This window comes from Numenius arquata, chromosome 1, assembly GCF_964106895.1.
Source record: "Numenius arquata chromosome 1, bNumArq3.hap1.1, whole genome shotgun sequence".
Taxonomy (NCBI): Eukaryota; Metazoa; Chordata; class Aves; order Charadriiformes; family Scolopacidae; genus Numenius; species Numenius arquata.
The window spans coordinates 75,359,443-75,373,763 of record NC_133576.1 but is presented as its reverse complement, the minus strand read 5'-3'; the positions used below and the strand labels follow the sequence as shown (position 1 = coordinate 75,373,763).

The window sequence follows — 14,321 nt, the reverse complement described above, 5'->3', positions numbered from 1 at the left end:
CTGCTCGGCCCCACACCTGCCAGCGCCGGGCTTTGCTTATGGAAAGTGTTGGATAACTTCCCTTCCTCCGCAAATAAGAGGCACAATGTTAAAAAAAAAAAAAAAGCCGGCTTCCTTGGGTTAAAAAAAAACCACAAGAAAGAAGAGGAGGCTCATCATCTCCCCCCCCCCCCGCCTTCCTTGGGCTGAGACATCCCGCGGCGGCTTTCCCCTTTCGCCGGTGCTTCCGCTGTATCTGGGCAGGGTGAAGCGACGCCTCTTCAGTCTCTCCCCGCCCGGGGGGGTGAAGGCTTCGGATCCCGTCCCGTCCGTCCCGTCCCGTCCCGTCGGCGGCGCGGCAGCAGCGGGGGTTCCGCGGCGCTATGGCCGGCCGGCTGCTGCTCCTCCTGATCTGCGCGGCGCTGGCGGGCGAGCTGCGGGCTGAAGAAGGCGGTAAGGCGGCACCTTTGTGTATTTTTTAGGGGGCGAGGGTCCCCCTCCTCACAGCCTTTGGGGGGAGATGCCGGGGGAAGGCGTGAGGCGGTGGCGGGTCGCCGCGGCGGGCCGGGGTCTCGGACCCCGCGGTGGGTGAGGTGGACACAGCCCCTCCGGTCCCCGCCGAGGGAAGGGGCTTTGCCGGACCCTGCCTGCGCGGGGAGCCGCGGGCGTTAGGAAGCGGCCGGCGGACGGGAGCGGGCACCCCAAAGCTCGCCTTCCCTGGGGGCTCGGTCTTCAAAGCGGCCGAGGGTTTCTCTGCACCGGTGCCGCCCCCCGCGCACCCTGCCTCGGCGGCAGGGAGCTGCCAGAGGGCACCTGGAAGTGTCCGAGCCACGGAGGCGCCGTGTCCCACTGCCCCTCCCCACCACCTTTCCCGGGCTGTGTCCCTTCCCCATCCCCCCGATCTGTCCCGCCCCTTGGAAGACGGGACTGCTGGCCCTTACCGCTATTTGCACCGGGAAGACAACTGGCCCCACAGCCTGAGGTGCTCACACCTCCGTGAGAGGCAGCCTGGCCGAGGCTCGGTTGGGTGCACTTGGCCATGGAGGGGCCGTGGAGGGGCAAGACGTCCCACTGTCCTCTGTGCCGCTCAGGTCAGCAGCAAAGTCCAGAGCAGCACCAGCAAGTGGCTTTTCTAAAGTCATTAACTCTTCCTTCAGTGAGTCAGCCCGCTTGGGCTTTGAATTGAGGTCCTCTACACGTTTCTGGAACATCCTGCTTCAGTTGACCAATGCCTGTTTCTCCTTGAGGTCTCCAAAGAGGAAAGCATGAAGGAAAGCTTGGGAAGGGAACGACCAGCCTCAGAAGACTGATCGGCTAGTTCAAGCTTACAAAAACATCCTCTTGCCCGGGTGATACGGAGGCAAAGGAATATAGAGGCGATAACCCCACCGGCTGTGTCCTGTCACTTTCCTGTCACTGCAGAGAGGGATTTAAGGGCAAATAAGATAGCGGGTGAATGAACTAACAGTTGCTGAGCTACAAGTTACAAGCACTTCTGTAAGCCTTCCTTGCAAGGGGCCTTTTCAGGATAAGCAGGGCTCCAAAGTGCTTGTGGGCTCTGTGGGATCGATTAATATAAATATCACTAGCAGAATTTGGCTCCCTTTTGCTGATCCACCCATTTCAGCGAAAGCAGAGTAAGTCCCCTCTGTGTTTGCTTAGAGGATATTAAGGTTTATGATTACTAATCATCTAGTTTATTCATTGCTCAATTGAGCTGCATGAAGAATGTGCCAGAAGGTGCGTGGAAGCTGCCCACTGAGCGTGAGCCATTGGCCTTGAAGGCCCATCTGCGGCACTGTCTTCCACACTCCAGTCTGCGATAGGGAAGTTTATTTTCCCTTTAAATTCCAGCTGTTCAGAACAGAATTAAATGCCAGCTTCCAGACTCTACAAACTTTAGTCCTAGAGTGTATGCTTTTCACAGGATAGTTGGCAATTTATTTAATTTTGTGGTGTTCCTGTGTTTCCTATCTGGTAATGTGTGCACATGCCACTGGAGAGTAATGCTATTGTTCATGCAGCCAAGTGGCTGAGCTGGGTTTAATGCCTCTGATCCTTCAGTTTAAATCAACAGGTACCTGCATCTTGAACTTGAAGGGAGAAGGTCGCATGCCTCTGTGACACCAACCTTTTAAAAAATAAAACAACCCAGCAAACTGAGCTCAGGCTGTATTCCCTGCTAACGCTGATGTTCGTTTACTTCTGCTCTTTGTTAAATCTTAAAACGCAGCTGCCTTAGCTCTACCTGCACACATACCAGTAAGGCTGGATGGGGATTTGAGCAACCTGGTCTAGTGGGAGGTGTCCCTGCTCATGGCAGGGGGTTTGGAACAAGATGATCTTCAAGGTCCCTTCCAACCCAAACCATTCTATGGTTCTAGGATTCTATGATTACTACACGCAATTGGGAAGTGTTGTTAAGAGGGAAGGAAGACCCCAGGGCAGTGCAGTGAGATTTGGGGTCGTGAAGGGCAGTAGAACTCATACATGGGCTGGACCGTGAAACAGCTTTTCCCATCTGTCAATAGACAAGTTACGGCATCTTGAGTTCATGTGGCATTTAGTTTCTGCACCACAAGTACCTGGAGTAGGTGGTGGTGTTGCCTGGTTGTCAGCTTTAAAACCAAATCAAGGAAAGCAGTATCCCTGGCCTTCAGGGAAAGTCATTCTGATTAAGACCAGAGTCTTCAGCAGGAGCGACAGAAATATAATCCTGCAGCAGCAGCCTGCATGTTTTATTTTCAAGACTAAAAACAGTAGGAGAAAAATCTTGGTGCCTACGGTTTGTCCTGGAGTCACTGATTCTCAGACTGCTCTGAGAGATCCTGAGATATATTAGCCTGTGTGAGGGTTGACGTTGCTTATGGGTAGAGTGGTGAGAGTCTCCTTTGGTTTTCTTTCCACTTATTTCTAATGACTCTTCACCACTACCAAATGTTACCTGCCACCTGTATCATTTTCTCTGTTGTCTAGTATTCATCAAGAAAGAAAATGCCGACAAGTTCTTGGAAAGATCAAAACGTGCTAACTCTCTTTTCGAGGAAATGAGGCAAGGGAATATTGAAAGAGAATGCAATGAGGAGCGCTGCTCAAAAGAAGAAGCAAGAGAAGCCTTTGAAGACCAGGAGAAAACTGTAAGGATGAACTAATATGAAACATAGATCTATATATTTCAGGTTTATGAAATAGTATTAAGGTCTTTTGAGCTGGGCATCAGAACATACAAGTTGCTTTCAGTCATTTAACGCAAAGAATAAATAGTGGTTTTGGCTGTGGTTGGAATTGCTAAGGCATAAACATACAATGACAGTCTTAATTTAGCTCTTGCAAGGCCAGCCCATGTTAAAGCCTCCATTCTTTCACCTGTTCTGATCTGTTTAATTGCCATTGTGACATATTTGACCTTTAGATGATTTGATACTACCCGTGTTAGAAAGATGTTCACGGTGTCTGGGTTGGCATAGCTGAGCGTCATGACTATGTTCAAGAGTTCCTAGGTAGAGAGTCCACGGGAAGGTTGAGAAGGCAAATGCTGGTAAGGAACTTCATGGGAGAATTTTGCTGAACTTATCTCAAGCAGCTTTGCAGTGCTTATCATTTTGTGGCTCTCTTTTTCACTGTCTGAATTGACAGAATGTATACTGTGGACAGCTGTTTTATGCCTTAATGTTAAATTGCCCACATGGAATTAAGTTTGTATGTGTAACTCTTGTGTCACCTTCCTTACCCTGATGAATTTTGTATGCATGACTCTTGTGTCATCTTCCCTACTGTGATGGCTGCTTAACTTTAGACAGAAAGATGATCTGTTCCCAAGCTCAACGGAGAGTTAAAGAGGTGGGGCAATTGGGGTCAGTAGAAACGGTGATGTTTGAAAACTTGAAGTAACTTGATGGTGGAGGGGAATGGGGAACATCGACTGTAGCTATGTGGCTGTTAAGAACATCCCTGAAAGTGGAGTTAAGGCCAGATTAGTTTCACTTTAGCATTACTTGATGGCCAGAACAAGGGTGCCAGAGCACTGGAACAGGCTGCCCAGGGAGATTGTGAAGTCTCCTTCTCTGGGCAACCTGCTGTAGGTGAACCTGCTTTGGCAGGGGCGTTGGACTAATGGTCTCTAGAGGTCCCTTCCAATCTCTACCATTTTGTGGTTTTGATTCTTGGAGTGGCCTTGAGATGACCTGGGTGGGGAGTCATGGGTGCATTGCCAGTGTACTTGAGAGCATAAAGGTTGATTGATCTATAGCAGAACCAGCACAGCCTGTTCTGCCTGGTGATCAAAAGTCATTGAAAAGGACTGTCTTGGACAGACAGCATACCTGAAGTCCTCAGTGCAGAGGGGAAGAAGCACACAAATTGGACAAAATATTTTAAAATCTCAGGATTTCTGAGGTCCTTATTGATGAGTGTACAGGGGGGGATGGAGACTGAGAACTTGGCATTACACGAATGTAAGAAAATTCGGTCAAAACTGATGGAAGGATACAGTTATGCAAGAAATCAAATGCCTTATGCTGAGTGAGTCACATTGGAAAATTTCTACAGAGTTTTAGATATTTCTGAAAAATGCATGAGACTTGTTTCTGTAGAGCTGTGCACCATAGATGGATCATATGGTTTTAGTTTCTTAAATAGTAATAGCAGGCTGCAAGGCACAGGATGTGCCTGTAACTCAAATATTTGTTTTAACAATTGTTAGCTGGAAGTATCCTCTGTATGAAAGCTCTAATATTCTTCTGAAGAATTCAGTAATTCTCATCTAACTCTTTTTGTCTCCTTTTATTCCCCTTTTCCCACACCTACCTGTAGGAGGAATTCTGGAACGTCTACGTTGGTAAGAAACACTCTGTGTTTGTTTAGAGAATTAAGCTTCCTTATTGCAGGGCTAAAAAGGATGCACCTCTTAAGTAACCACTTCCTGCTCCCTTGCTTCCTCTCGTTCCACCGTGGGACACCCTCACTTTGTGTTTTCTTTGAAGAAGGAATCTGATTTCCTGCCTTGCTGTTGCTTGAACCCAGTCGCTTCATTTGAAGGCAAGGTTCAGCTGCTTTCAGTTGCTGGGATGATCTTTTTCCTCTCAAAAAAAGAGTAGTGGCCCTTTGCATACAAAGGACAGTGAGAAGCAGAAATTGGGTGTGGGACTCAATGGGACAGCAATGGTCAGTTGTCCTCCAGAAGGCCAGCGCCGGTTGGAGGCATTTAAGATGTAAAGAGTCATAGACAAGGATGGCCCTTAAATGCCATGGCCAACACAAAGTTATTAAGCTGTCACTTGCCAGTTTGGCGTCACCTTCCATGCCAGAGTGTTGTTGATTCCTGTATTATAGAGCGTTTTGTGGGATGTGTTTTCTACAGAACATGAAGATACGCCAGTAGATTAGCAGATACTACCCATCAGTCTCTTCTGTTTTTTTCTAAAGGTCTGAGTTGTGTTTATTAGGGTTCCATTGTTCGTAATTACTATGCAGGGACAGATTTTTAACGTATTAGTGTTTGGTAATGTGTTCTCCTTGAAAGTATGTGTCCAGCTTGCGTGGTAGGATTACCTCAAAAATGTTGATCAAAGACAGCTCAGCTTTGTCTTTTAGAGTCTGCAGAAAATTGAAGACAGTTGCCACACAGAAGATGCAGACTTTCACAATCCTCTTAGTGGGGGATGAACTCTGCAACCTGCAGGCTGAAATTTCAAGCAAAGCCAGTCAGTGTTTCAGTGAACAGGAGTGGAAAATTTCAAACCATTTTCTCATGAGAATACAAGCAGCAGAACATCAGTGCCAGTGCTCTTAGCGGAAATGCCAATTCCATACATTTTAAACCACAGTCCACGAATGCTTTATTGGTGTTCAGAAGTATTGAAAACCACAGCTACCCTCAGCCTTGTTGCTAGAACAATTCATTCTTGCTTCCTTTTTTAGTAGGGGATTCTGCAATGCTTTTGTGCAATATTGATATAAAACTCATTACCACAGCGACAGCTACAGTAGAGGGAAAAACAAGTATGGTTTCTAACAGTAGGATGCTGCTTAGCTAAGACCACTACAGAACGGAGTGCTCTGGCACTGCAGAGGAGGCAGAAACCAGGAGCTGTACTGCAGGCCTTGAGTCTGTCTGTCTTTCTGTAAATGGTGCTCTCGCCTTCCCTCTGTTGAGGATGGACATCGGCCTGCAGTGCCTCTGTGGCAGACCACAAAGACAGGGCATTTGGGGTGCTGTTGGTTTTGGCCAGCGTGGGGACAGAAGGGACGTTGAGGTGTGGGGGCAGTACGCAAAGCCCAGCAGATGTTCCCTGTGGCAGATAAAGCTGCAGCAGATGAGGTCACAGGCCAGAGCCACCATGCAGGTGGTGAGCTGGATCCTTAGGATGAGCAGCTTCTTACATCTTGCCTCCTCTGTGGGCACTACCCTTCTTCCAGCTGCTCCAAACAGGAGCAGAGCAGGTGGCAAAATACAAAAATTTGAAGACCATGTATCTAAAGCATACATAAAGAAAACAAGAGTTGTTCTGGCTGCCACCTTGGCTGTGGGAGCCAGGCCAGGATGTTCGGCATATTGGAGGCCGGTGCTGGGAAATATGAAAAAATTATTATTATTAAGCAAGTGCCACTTCTCTGGATATCCTGCTTTTCTCATCAAACAGTGCAGAAGAGCCCAGCAAGGTCATGCGGTGGGGGAATGCATTTGTTACAGCAGGTCACTAGATGGGTGAGAGCGTGGCAGCGAGCATCCATGCAGGAGTGAGATACCTTTGTGGGGGTGGGAGAAAGGGCTGCTACGTGGAACGTGTCTCCAAACGCAGCGCAGCCTCACTGTCCTACCTGTAGCTGAGTTTGTGCTATACACACGTGTGGCTTGGGCCCTGGAGTCGGGTCAGCCAGTTGTGCCCAGGTCGTGGAAAGGAAGGAAGGCTGGAGAACTACCTTTCAAATGTGGGAGATCTCAGCGTAGATGTGGGGAGCGTGAGATAAGAGCTGATTTTTTTGAAGCTCAAGCTTCAAGTATCTCAATGGATACAGCGGGACAATTTTGATACTGTAAGCAGCACAAAACAGGAATTGGGCCTGCACACATGGATTTAACCAGGCTTTTAAAGCATTTTTGTTTGTTTAATCTTCTGATTAATATGCTGTCTGTTTTGATGTCTTTTTCTTTAAATGAACTGCCCTGCAGGCAAAAGACATGCACAAGGGATGAGATGACCTTTAAACAAATAAAAGTTTTGTCATTATTATGTGGAAACTGTAGGGAAATGCAAGAGGCCAAAAGGTTAATATCTTCACACAGCAGTTGCAACGTGGAAGTGTCCTGTCTGCTTTTACAGCCTTCACTGTAAATGATGTATATACTCTGACCATGAAGTATTACTTTATCTTCCTACAAGAAAAGGCTTGCATATGCGCTGTCATACAGTAGCCACCAAAAACAGATTGCAAAACTGAGGATATGTATATGAATCATTGGTGATTGCATTTATACTCCTTGTTCCATCTGGAATGTGGCAACTCACAGGATGTACATTTTAAAAGGAAAGATGAAAGATTGCTTATTAAAGTATCGCTCTTTCAGAGTTCACTGAAAAATGCTTGTGCTCTTACAATAATTGGGTTTTTTGTTTGTTTTTTGTAGATGGGAACCAGTGCAGCTCAAATCCTTGTCACTACGGTGGACAATGTAAAGATGGAATTGGTTCCTACACTTGCTCATGCTTGGATGGTTATCAAGGCAAGAACTGTGAATTTGGTATGTTTCTGCTTTAGAAACTATGGCAGTGAATTTCGCAGGGATTTGAAACATAGAGAGTTAATGCTTTCTTAACAGGCATTATTTGCCTCTTGGGAAAATACATAGAATAGGATGGCAGTCAACAATGAGTTGGAGGACAGTGCCAGAAACACAAAGCCCTAGTGGCTCTACAGCTGCATGGTGTTAGAATCATAGAATCGTTTGGGTTGGAGGGGACCTTTAGAGGTCATCTAGTCCAACCCCCCTGCAATGAGCAGGGACATCTTCAACTAGATTAGGTTGTTCAGAGCCCCATCCAACTCTGAATGCTCCAATGTTACACTTACTCCAAAGAAAGCACTCTTAATTATGGTAGTGCCTCTTCGTGTGAGCTTGAATCCCCAAAACGTGATGATAAGACTAAGAAGCATATGATTCTTATAACTGATACCAAAGAGCCTTTACCCAAGTACAGAAGTACAGCCTCCCTTCTCAGCTCACAGCAGCGAAGAACCAAAGAAAGCAGATTTCAGTAGACAATGCAGACTTTTTCAGCCTTGCAAGGAATCATTTTTTGCATGTAAATCCTTCCTGAGTCTCATCTCTGTGACATACAGCTATGTATATGATATACAGGTGTGAATGCCGCATCCCTGGAAGTGTTCAAGACCAGGCTGGATGGGGCTTTGAGCAACCTGGTCTAGTGGGAGGAGTGTCTGGCCATGACAGGGAGCTTGGAACTAGATAACCTTTAAGGTCTAACCATCCTATGATTCTATGATTCAAGCGTGTATCGGTAGCCCAAATGTAAGAGTGGTCAGCCCAGAGTAAGAGATGTGGAACTTAAGTTCAGACACGGGACTGAGGGGAGTGATGAGGAGTTGAGGTTTTCTAAGGCAGGAGGGAGGAATCGTGCGAGGATTTCCCAATATCAGGACTTCACTCTCGGTGTTTTATCCATTATTCCACTGTCATTTTGTCTCTTCTTTTTTAAGGTCACCATGACATGGCCCCTGGGCCCACTTGGGCTTGGCAAGCATGTTTCGTGCAGTGGATGTGACTGCTTTGTAAGGCATAAGCTAATGTTAGCCACTCATGTTGTTACTAAGATGTGCTTCAGGTGTTTTACAGGTGGAGATACAGATCCTGTTTAAAGAGTGCAGTTTAATTTGGTGAACTTCAAGATCTGTGAAGTCAGTGTTTATTTACAGTTTTTCTCCAAACTTCTCTCTTTTGTAGTCATACCAAAGTACTGCAAAATAAACAATGGTGACTGTGAGCAGTTCTGCAGCATCAAAAAAGGTGCACAGAAGGATGTTTTGTGTTCCTGTGCAAAAGGATATGTTCTAGCAGAGGATGGCAAACGCTGTGCTTCAACAGGTACGAAGTCATGTCATAAACTAATAGCAATGGTGGTGAGGGCTGCTTCGCACTTAAAGAATGTCTTTTGAACCATCAGTGTTCTACACAACATAGGTTTAACACTGAGGCCAACTGATTTATATTTCCAAAGCCTTCCATGTGTGAGGTGATGTGATGGACTTATCAAAATCTAGCTGATTTGGAACGCTTTGCAAGGTGCCTCTCACAGAATTACCTGAGTAAACTCTGCTGTTGACAGGAGAGAAGTGATTGCTGTATCTCATTTGCTTAAACCTACACTCCATCTAAAATAGCAGCTCCCAAAAACTTTTCTACTTTAGATTTCAGTTAACCTGTGGGGAGGAATAAGTCAGACATATACTCATTATATCAGTTTTTATATCCTTTATAACTCGTAATAAATTGCTGTCATGGGCCCTATTATTCCTAAAATAAAATACTCCACTCAGTCTCCTAATTAAGATGGTTTTAGTAAGAGCAAGTACATTAATACAGGAATGTAAACAATTAAAGATGATGTTTTAAATTTTAAATACCTTGAAAACACTGTCCAGAGACTAACCTATGGACAAGTTTTAGGACTCTCTCATCTTCTTCCTTTGTTGCATCTGCCAAGGTTTTGCTAGTGTTTTGAAAACAGGCCAGCTGCATTAACGGATTTATTGTAAGATGGTGTTGTCAAGGAGTTTCCTTGTTTGTGTCCATCTCTAAGTCTCTAAGTTAACATTCAGATGCTTTCATCAAGGAGTTTCCTTGTTTGTGTCAGTCTCTAAGTTAACATTCTTGTCTTTACAGTAAAGTATCCTTGTGGAAAAGTTGTTGTGAAAAGGAAAAAAAGGTCGACAATTTTACCTGCTGATAATGGCAATGTCACTAGTGATCAAGATGGCCCTCCCACAAATGAAACAAGTTTGGAGGAGGACATTGTTACTACCACAGAAAGCCCAACCGTCCTTCCTGGCCGTGAAACAAGTAGCAAGACTCCGTATGTCAATACCAGGATAGTAGGTGGTGATGAGTGTCGTCTTGGCGAATGTCCATGGCAGGTAAGTCTGATGTTTGTGCTCTGCACATAAGCAGAACCTGTTTCTGAGGGAAAGTGTGCAACTGTCCATTTAATCTGGTTGCCTTCTGAATGCTACCCATGTAGTACACTGGCGGTAGCTGAATTGTGTGAACCCAGGCACTTAGATGTGCTATTCTGCAAAGTGCAGCCTTAAAATGTCAAAATGAAAAGCTTTGTGCGATTTTTAATGGTGTTCCTTAACCTGTCACCGGAGAGGGCTTTTGGGTCGTGGTGGCCTACTAGCGTTGGTTTTGCAGGTTATAGTCCAGTTGTCTGTCCATTTAGGTAGTACACCTGAGAGCATGTCAGATAAAGCATGCATTTGCTTCACAAATACAGTTTCATATCTAAGTTTTTCTCTTGAGTTTGGACTAGCCAAAATGAGTTTCTGTATTCAGGACACTAAGAGGGAGGAGGTCAAATGGGAACACAACATGGATAGGAGTCTTTGGGGTGGTAAGTCCAAGGAATGAGATGATTTGGGGGCTGCACTCTCCTTGCTCAGTCAGCCAGTGTCTTGTTCCTGAAAGACATTACTAAGCCCTGTGAGTGAGGTGACACGGAAGCCAAACATCTTCATCACCTAGAGACAATTGAGACTCTGTAGCAGTATGTGCCAATCTATAGCATACACGTATGTGTGTGCAATATTAGGAGACACCCACAGAGTAGTACGTGTGGTAGTAATAAGCATATATGTAGAGTGTTGAGAAATCAATTACCTATTCATAGCTCATTGAAGTTAAATTGCTCTTCTTGATTCTGCACTTTCCTTTTTTTCCTTTTTCAGGCTGTTCTATTAAACGAGGAAGGGGAAGAGTTTTGCGGTGCAACTATTGTTAGTGATTATTTTATACTTACTGCAGCTCATTGCATCAACCAATCTAAAGAAATCAAAGTTGTTGTAGGTAAGTGGTTATTTATTTTACTCCTGTGATGTTTGAGCACGTGTTGCAGACTAATCCTCTGTGCTTTAAATCTCATGTGAGATGTACTCATAATACTTTATTTGTCACGGTTTGTTACTTTTTTTTGGTTTGCTTTCCTTTTTCTAATTTATTGTTATTGTGGGAATCCTGCTTTGTAATAACAGGGACAGCTGGTGTGGGAGGTGATAATGGTGCATCCCTTTCTTCTTTGCCAGCTGGTTGGAAGTGATTAAGAACAAATGTTCTAGAAGTGTTGGCTAGCATTGTGTTCATCAGAGTGATGCTTCAGAAAGCTTGTCATTCCTGGCACATCTGAAGCATACAGATGTGTTTCTGCAGGAACACTGAGGAGAGCTATGACCCATGGTCTAGAGGAAGAAGAAACGAACTCAAATTATGACTGCTTCACTACTCAGGCATGATACTAGATCAACAGAACTTTATATTTGCACTGTTTTTGTCTTGACGCAGACCAGTTTCTCTTCCCTGATACAAGCCAGGCTCAAGCTCCTGTAAGAGCTTCCACCCAAAGTTGCATCAGTTTGGCTGAATCGGTTCATGCCTTTCTGTAAACTGGTACAAAAATCTCCGTAAACAAAAGCTCAGAACTGAAACTGATCCAGGTGCTGCTAATAAATGTTGCAGTACATTCTTACAGTTCACCTGGATGGTATAAAGGCTTGGGCAAAGTGTTAGGAATGGGTGTACTACTCTCCTCCTATATCAAGGTTGTTCTTAATTTCTTATACTATGTCCATATTAACAATCCTTTTAATAATCTTGTACAGGTGAAGTGGACAGAGAAAAGAAAGAACAGTCTGAAACGATGCATACCGTGGACAAAATACTTGTTCACTCTAAATACATTGCTGAGACTTATGATAACGACATAGCCTTAATAAAGCTGAAGGAACCTATAACGTTTTCTGAGTACGTTATCGCAGCGTGCCTCCCTGAAGCAGACTTTGCTAATGAAGTTCTGATGAACCAAAGATCTGGGATGGTTAGTGGCTTCGGGCGAGAATTTGAAGGTGGACGACTATCCAAAAAACTGAAAGTGCTTGAAGTCCCCTATGTTGATAGGAACACTTGCAAGCAATCCACTAACTTTGCAATAACAGAAAACATGTTCTGTGCTGGTTATGAAACAGAGCAAAAAGATGCTTGTCAAGGAGACAGTGGAGGTCCCCACGTAACCAGATATAAGGATACTTATTTTGTTACTGGAATTGTTAGCTGGGGAGAAGGATGTGCAAGGAAAGGGAAATATGGTGTCTATACCAAACTGTCCAGGTTCTTACGCTGGGTAAAAGCAGTCATGAGACAAAAGTTTTAGTGGTATGGCTCTTGATCCTTCTCTTAGCTAATAAGGTGCAGTTTCTCTAATGGAAACTTTCTTCGGTTTTTTTTAGCCACCTCTGCTAAACTTGTTTTGAGAGCTGCTTCCTTAAAGCTATGGTACTGCTTCTTTTTGTTTTATTCCTGGCTTTAAGCAAGTATATGCGGTCTGCTGCTGGTGTTTTGAATTTGCACAGTGAGGGGCTTTCCCCAAACAAGATGGCTGCTCAGTGGGGTCTTCTGTTTGCTTGTTTGGTTATTTTTTTATTGCCATTTTGGTTCCTGTCTGTTTGCCCAAGTGCTTCCGCCAGAGGCTTCTGGAGATAATAGGAGCCTGCACTAATCATGATGAGAGGGAGAAGGACAGGACTTCAGTTAATCCTCCTATTGCAGCCAACTGGCTCAGTAGGGAGTTTGTTATTACCAGAGCTGTTCAGCTTCTACCTGCAGGTGTATTTAGAAGATTAAGGGAGCCGGGAAGCTTGCTTGGTAAATGCTGGGACACAAGTAAGTATTCAACATGTGATGCTAAATAACCACATATTCAACAAAATTGCCTGCTTAGGTCACAGCAGCTAATTAAAATGGGGGTTTGCTTTATACAGGTTGCACTTCAGTTTAATTTGAACACTTCTGTTCTGCTCATCAGAAAAAAAAAAAAGTGCATATTCACTGTCTTCTGTATCAAGTTCTGGATTGTATGTGGCTGAGGATCAGAAAGCTCCTCCCATGTGTACTTGTTCCAGATGTTTCTTCTGTAAGGTGCAATATTGATGTACACCAGCATTTGAAATAAAATATTATTTCTTTTTTGTTCTTTATTTTTTATTTATATCTATTCCTTCTAGTCAGTTTACAAATATATGAAGACAAAATCTCATTTGAGAGTGAAAAAAGAGTGAACATCACTAAGCAAATACATGTGACAAATTTCACCTGCCTTATGTCAAGGCTGATGAGGAGGTAGAGGGTGGAGATGGGTAATTAAAATTGACTTTCACTGGCCTAGATGTTGATAAATGGGAAGTTAGATGCCAATATACTAATTTTCATGGAAAGAGGCAAACTCAACCAATCATTTCCCACACATAGTCTTTTCAGGTACTATGATCTGATCTGTGCTGTAAGGTTTCCAGGCAGAAGCTCCGCATTCAGATGGTTTTTTGTATGCAGTGTTCCTCCATATATTATTCTTTAAACCTTCTCAGCTTCAGTCCTAGTTGCAGAAATCATGGCAAAATTTACAATGGAAGGGACAGATGAATGTGATCTGGCCCAACCCCATGCTCAAAGCATGTCTAACATGAAAGTTAGAGCATGTTGTTTTGAAAAACTTCAGAGGCAGAGATTTTTACTACCTTCCAGGAACCTGTTCCTGTGCTTTAGCACTCTCGTGGATAAAATTTCTCATGTCCAATGGGAATTTTCCTTGTTGCAACCTCTGACTGCTGCCTCATCTTCTTTCTATGGGAGCCTCTGGGGACTGGTTGGCCCTGTCTTCACTGTAATCCCCATTGAGGCAGTGGAAGACTACAGTCAGATCCTGCAGCTCTCCCTGACTGAACAAACCCAGGCCCCTCAGCCTTGTATTGTACATCATGTGCTCTATGCCCCTAATCATCCTGATGGCCTTTCCAAGGCACCTCCAATCTGTTATGCTCCTCTGTTGTCTGAGGTACGCTCAACTTCACCAGGCACCTGCTAATTATCTCTTAGGGTTTGAGCTGGTACTGGCTCATTTTGTATAGCAGGTGCTGTGAGCAAACCAGGTTGAAAAATTAGAAATACAACTCTGAAGAGCAGCAAGGTATTGCTGCAGTCAGCAGGAAATGCGGGCAGGAAGGACTGCAGGTCAGTTACCCCAGCTTGATGGTCTTCACCTGTATAAACTCTCAGTTGGCTT

At 44.6% G+C, this 14,321-nt stretch overlaps 1 protein-coding gene across 1 annotated transcript; it reads left to right on the top strand.

Annotated features, from left to right (window-relative positions):
* Window positions 1–219: 219 nt before the first annotated feature.
* F10 (coagulation factor X) lies at window positions 220–13,238 on the top strand. Its single transcript, XM_074147522.1, has 8 exons — window positions 220–432; window positions 2,956–3,116; window positions 4,792–4,816; window positions 7,607–7,720; window positions 8,942–9,082; window positions 9,881–10,131; window positions 10,942–11,059; window positions 11,869–13,238. Exons 1-8 carry the CDS (start codon window positions 363–365, stop codon window positions 12,414–12,416), a joined length of 1,428 nt encoding a protein of 475 aa, XP_074003623.1. The 5' UTR covers window positions 220–362; the 3' UTR covers window positions 12,417–13,238.
* Window positions 13,239–14,321: the final 1,083 nt, after the last annotated feature.

Bases quoted from the DNA above. Each gene is read 5' to 3' on its own strand.
- F10 (XM_074147522.1), top strand. From the start codon at position 363: ATGGCCGGCCGGCTGCTGCTCCTCCTGATCTGCGCGGCGCTGGCGGGC. The intron at 4,817-7,606 runs GTAAGAAACACT...TGTTTTTTGTAG, and splicing joins ATTCTGGAACGTCTACGTTG to ATGGGAACCAGTGCAGCTCA. The intron at 10,132-10,941 runs GTAAGTCTGATG...TTCCTTTTTCAG, and splicing joins TTGGCGAATGTCCATGGCAG to GCTGTTCTATTAAACGAGGA.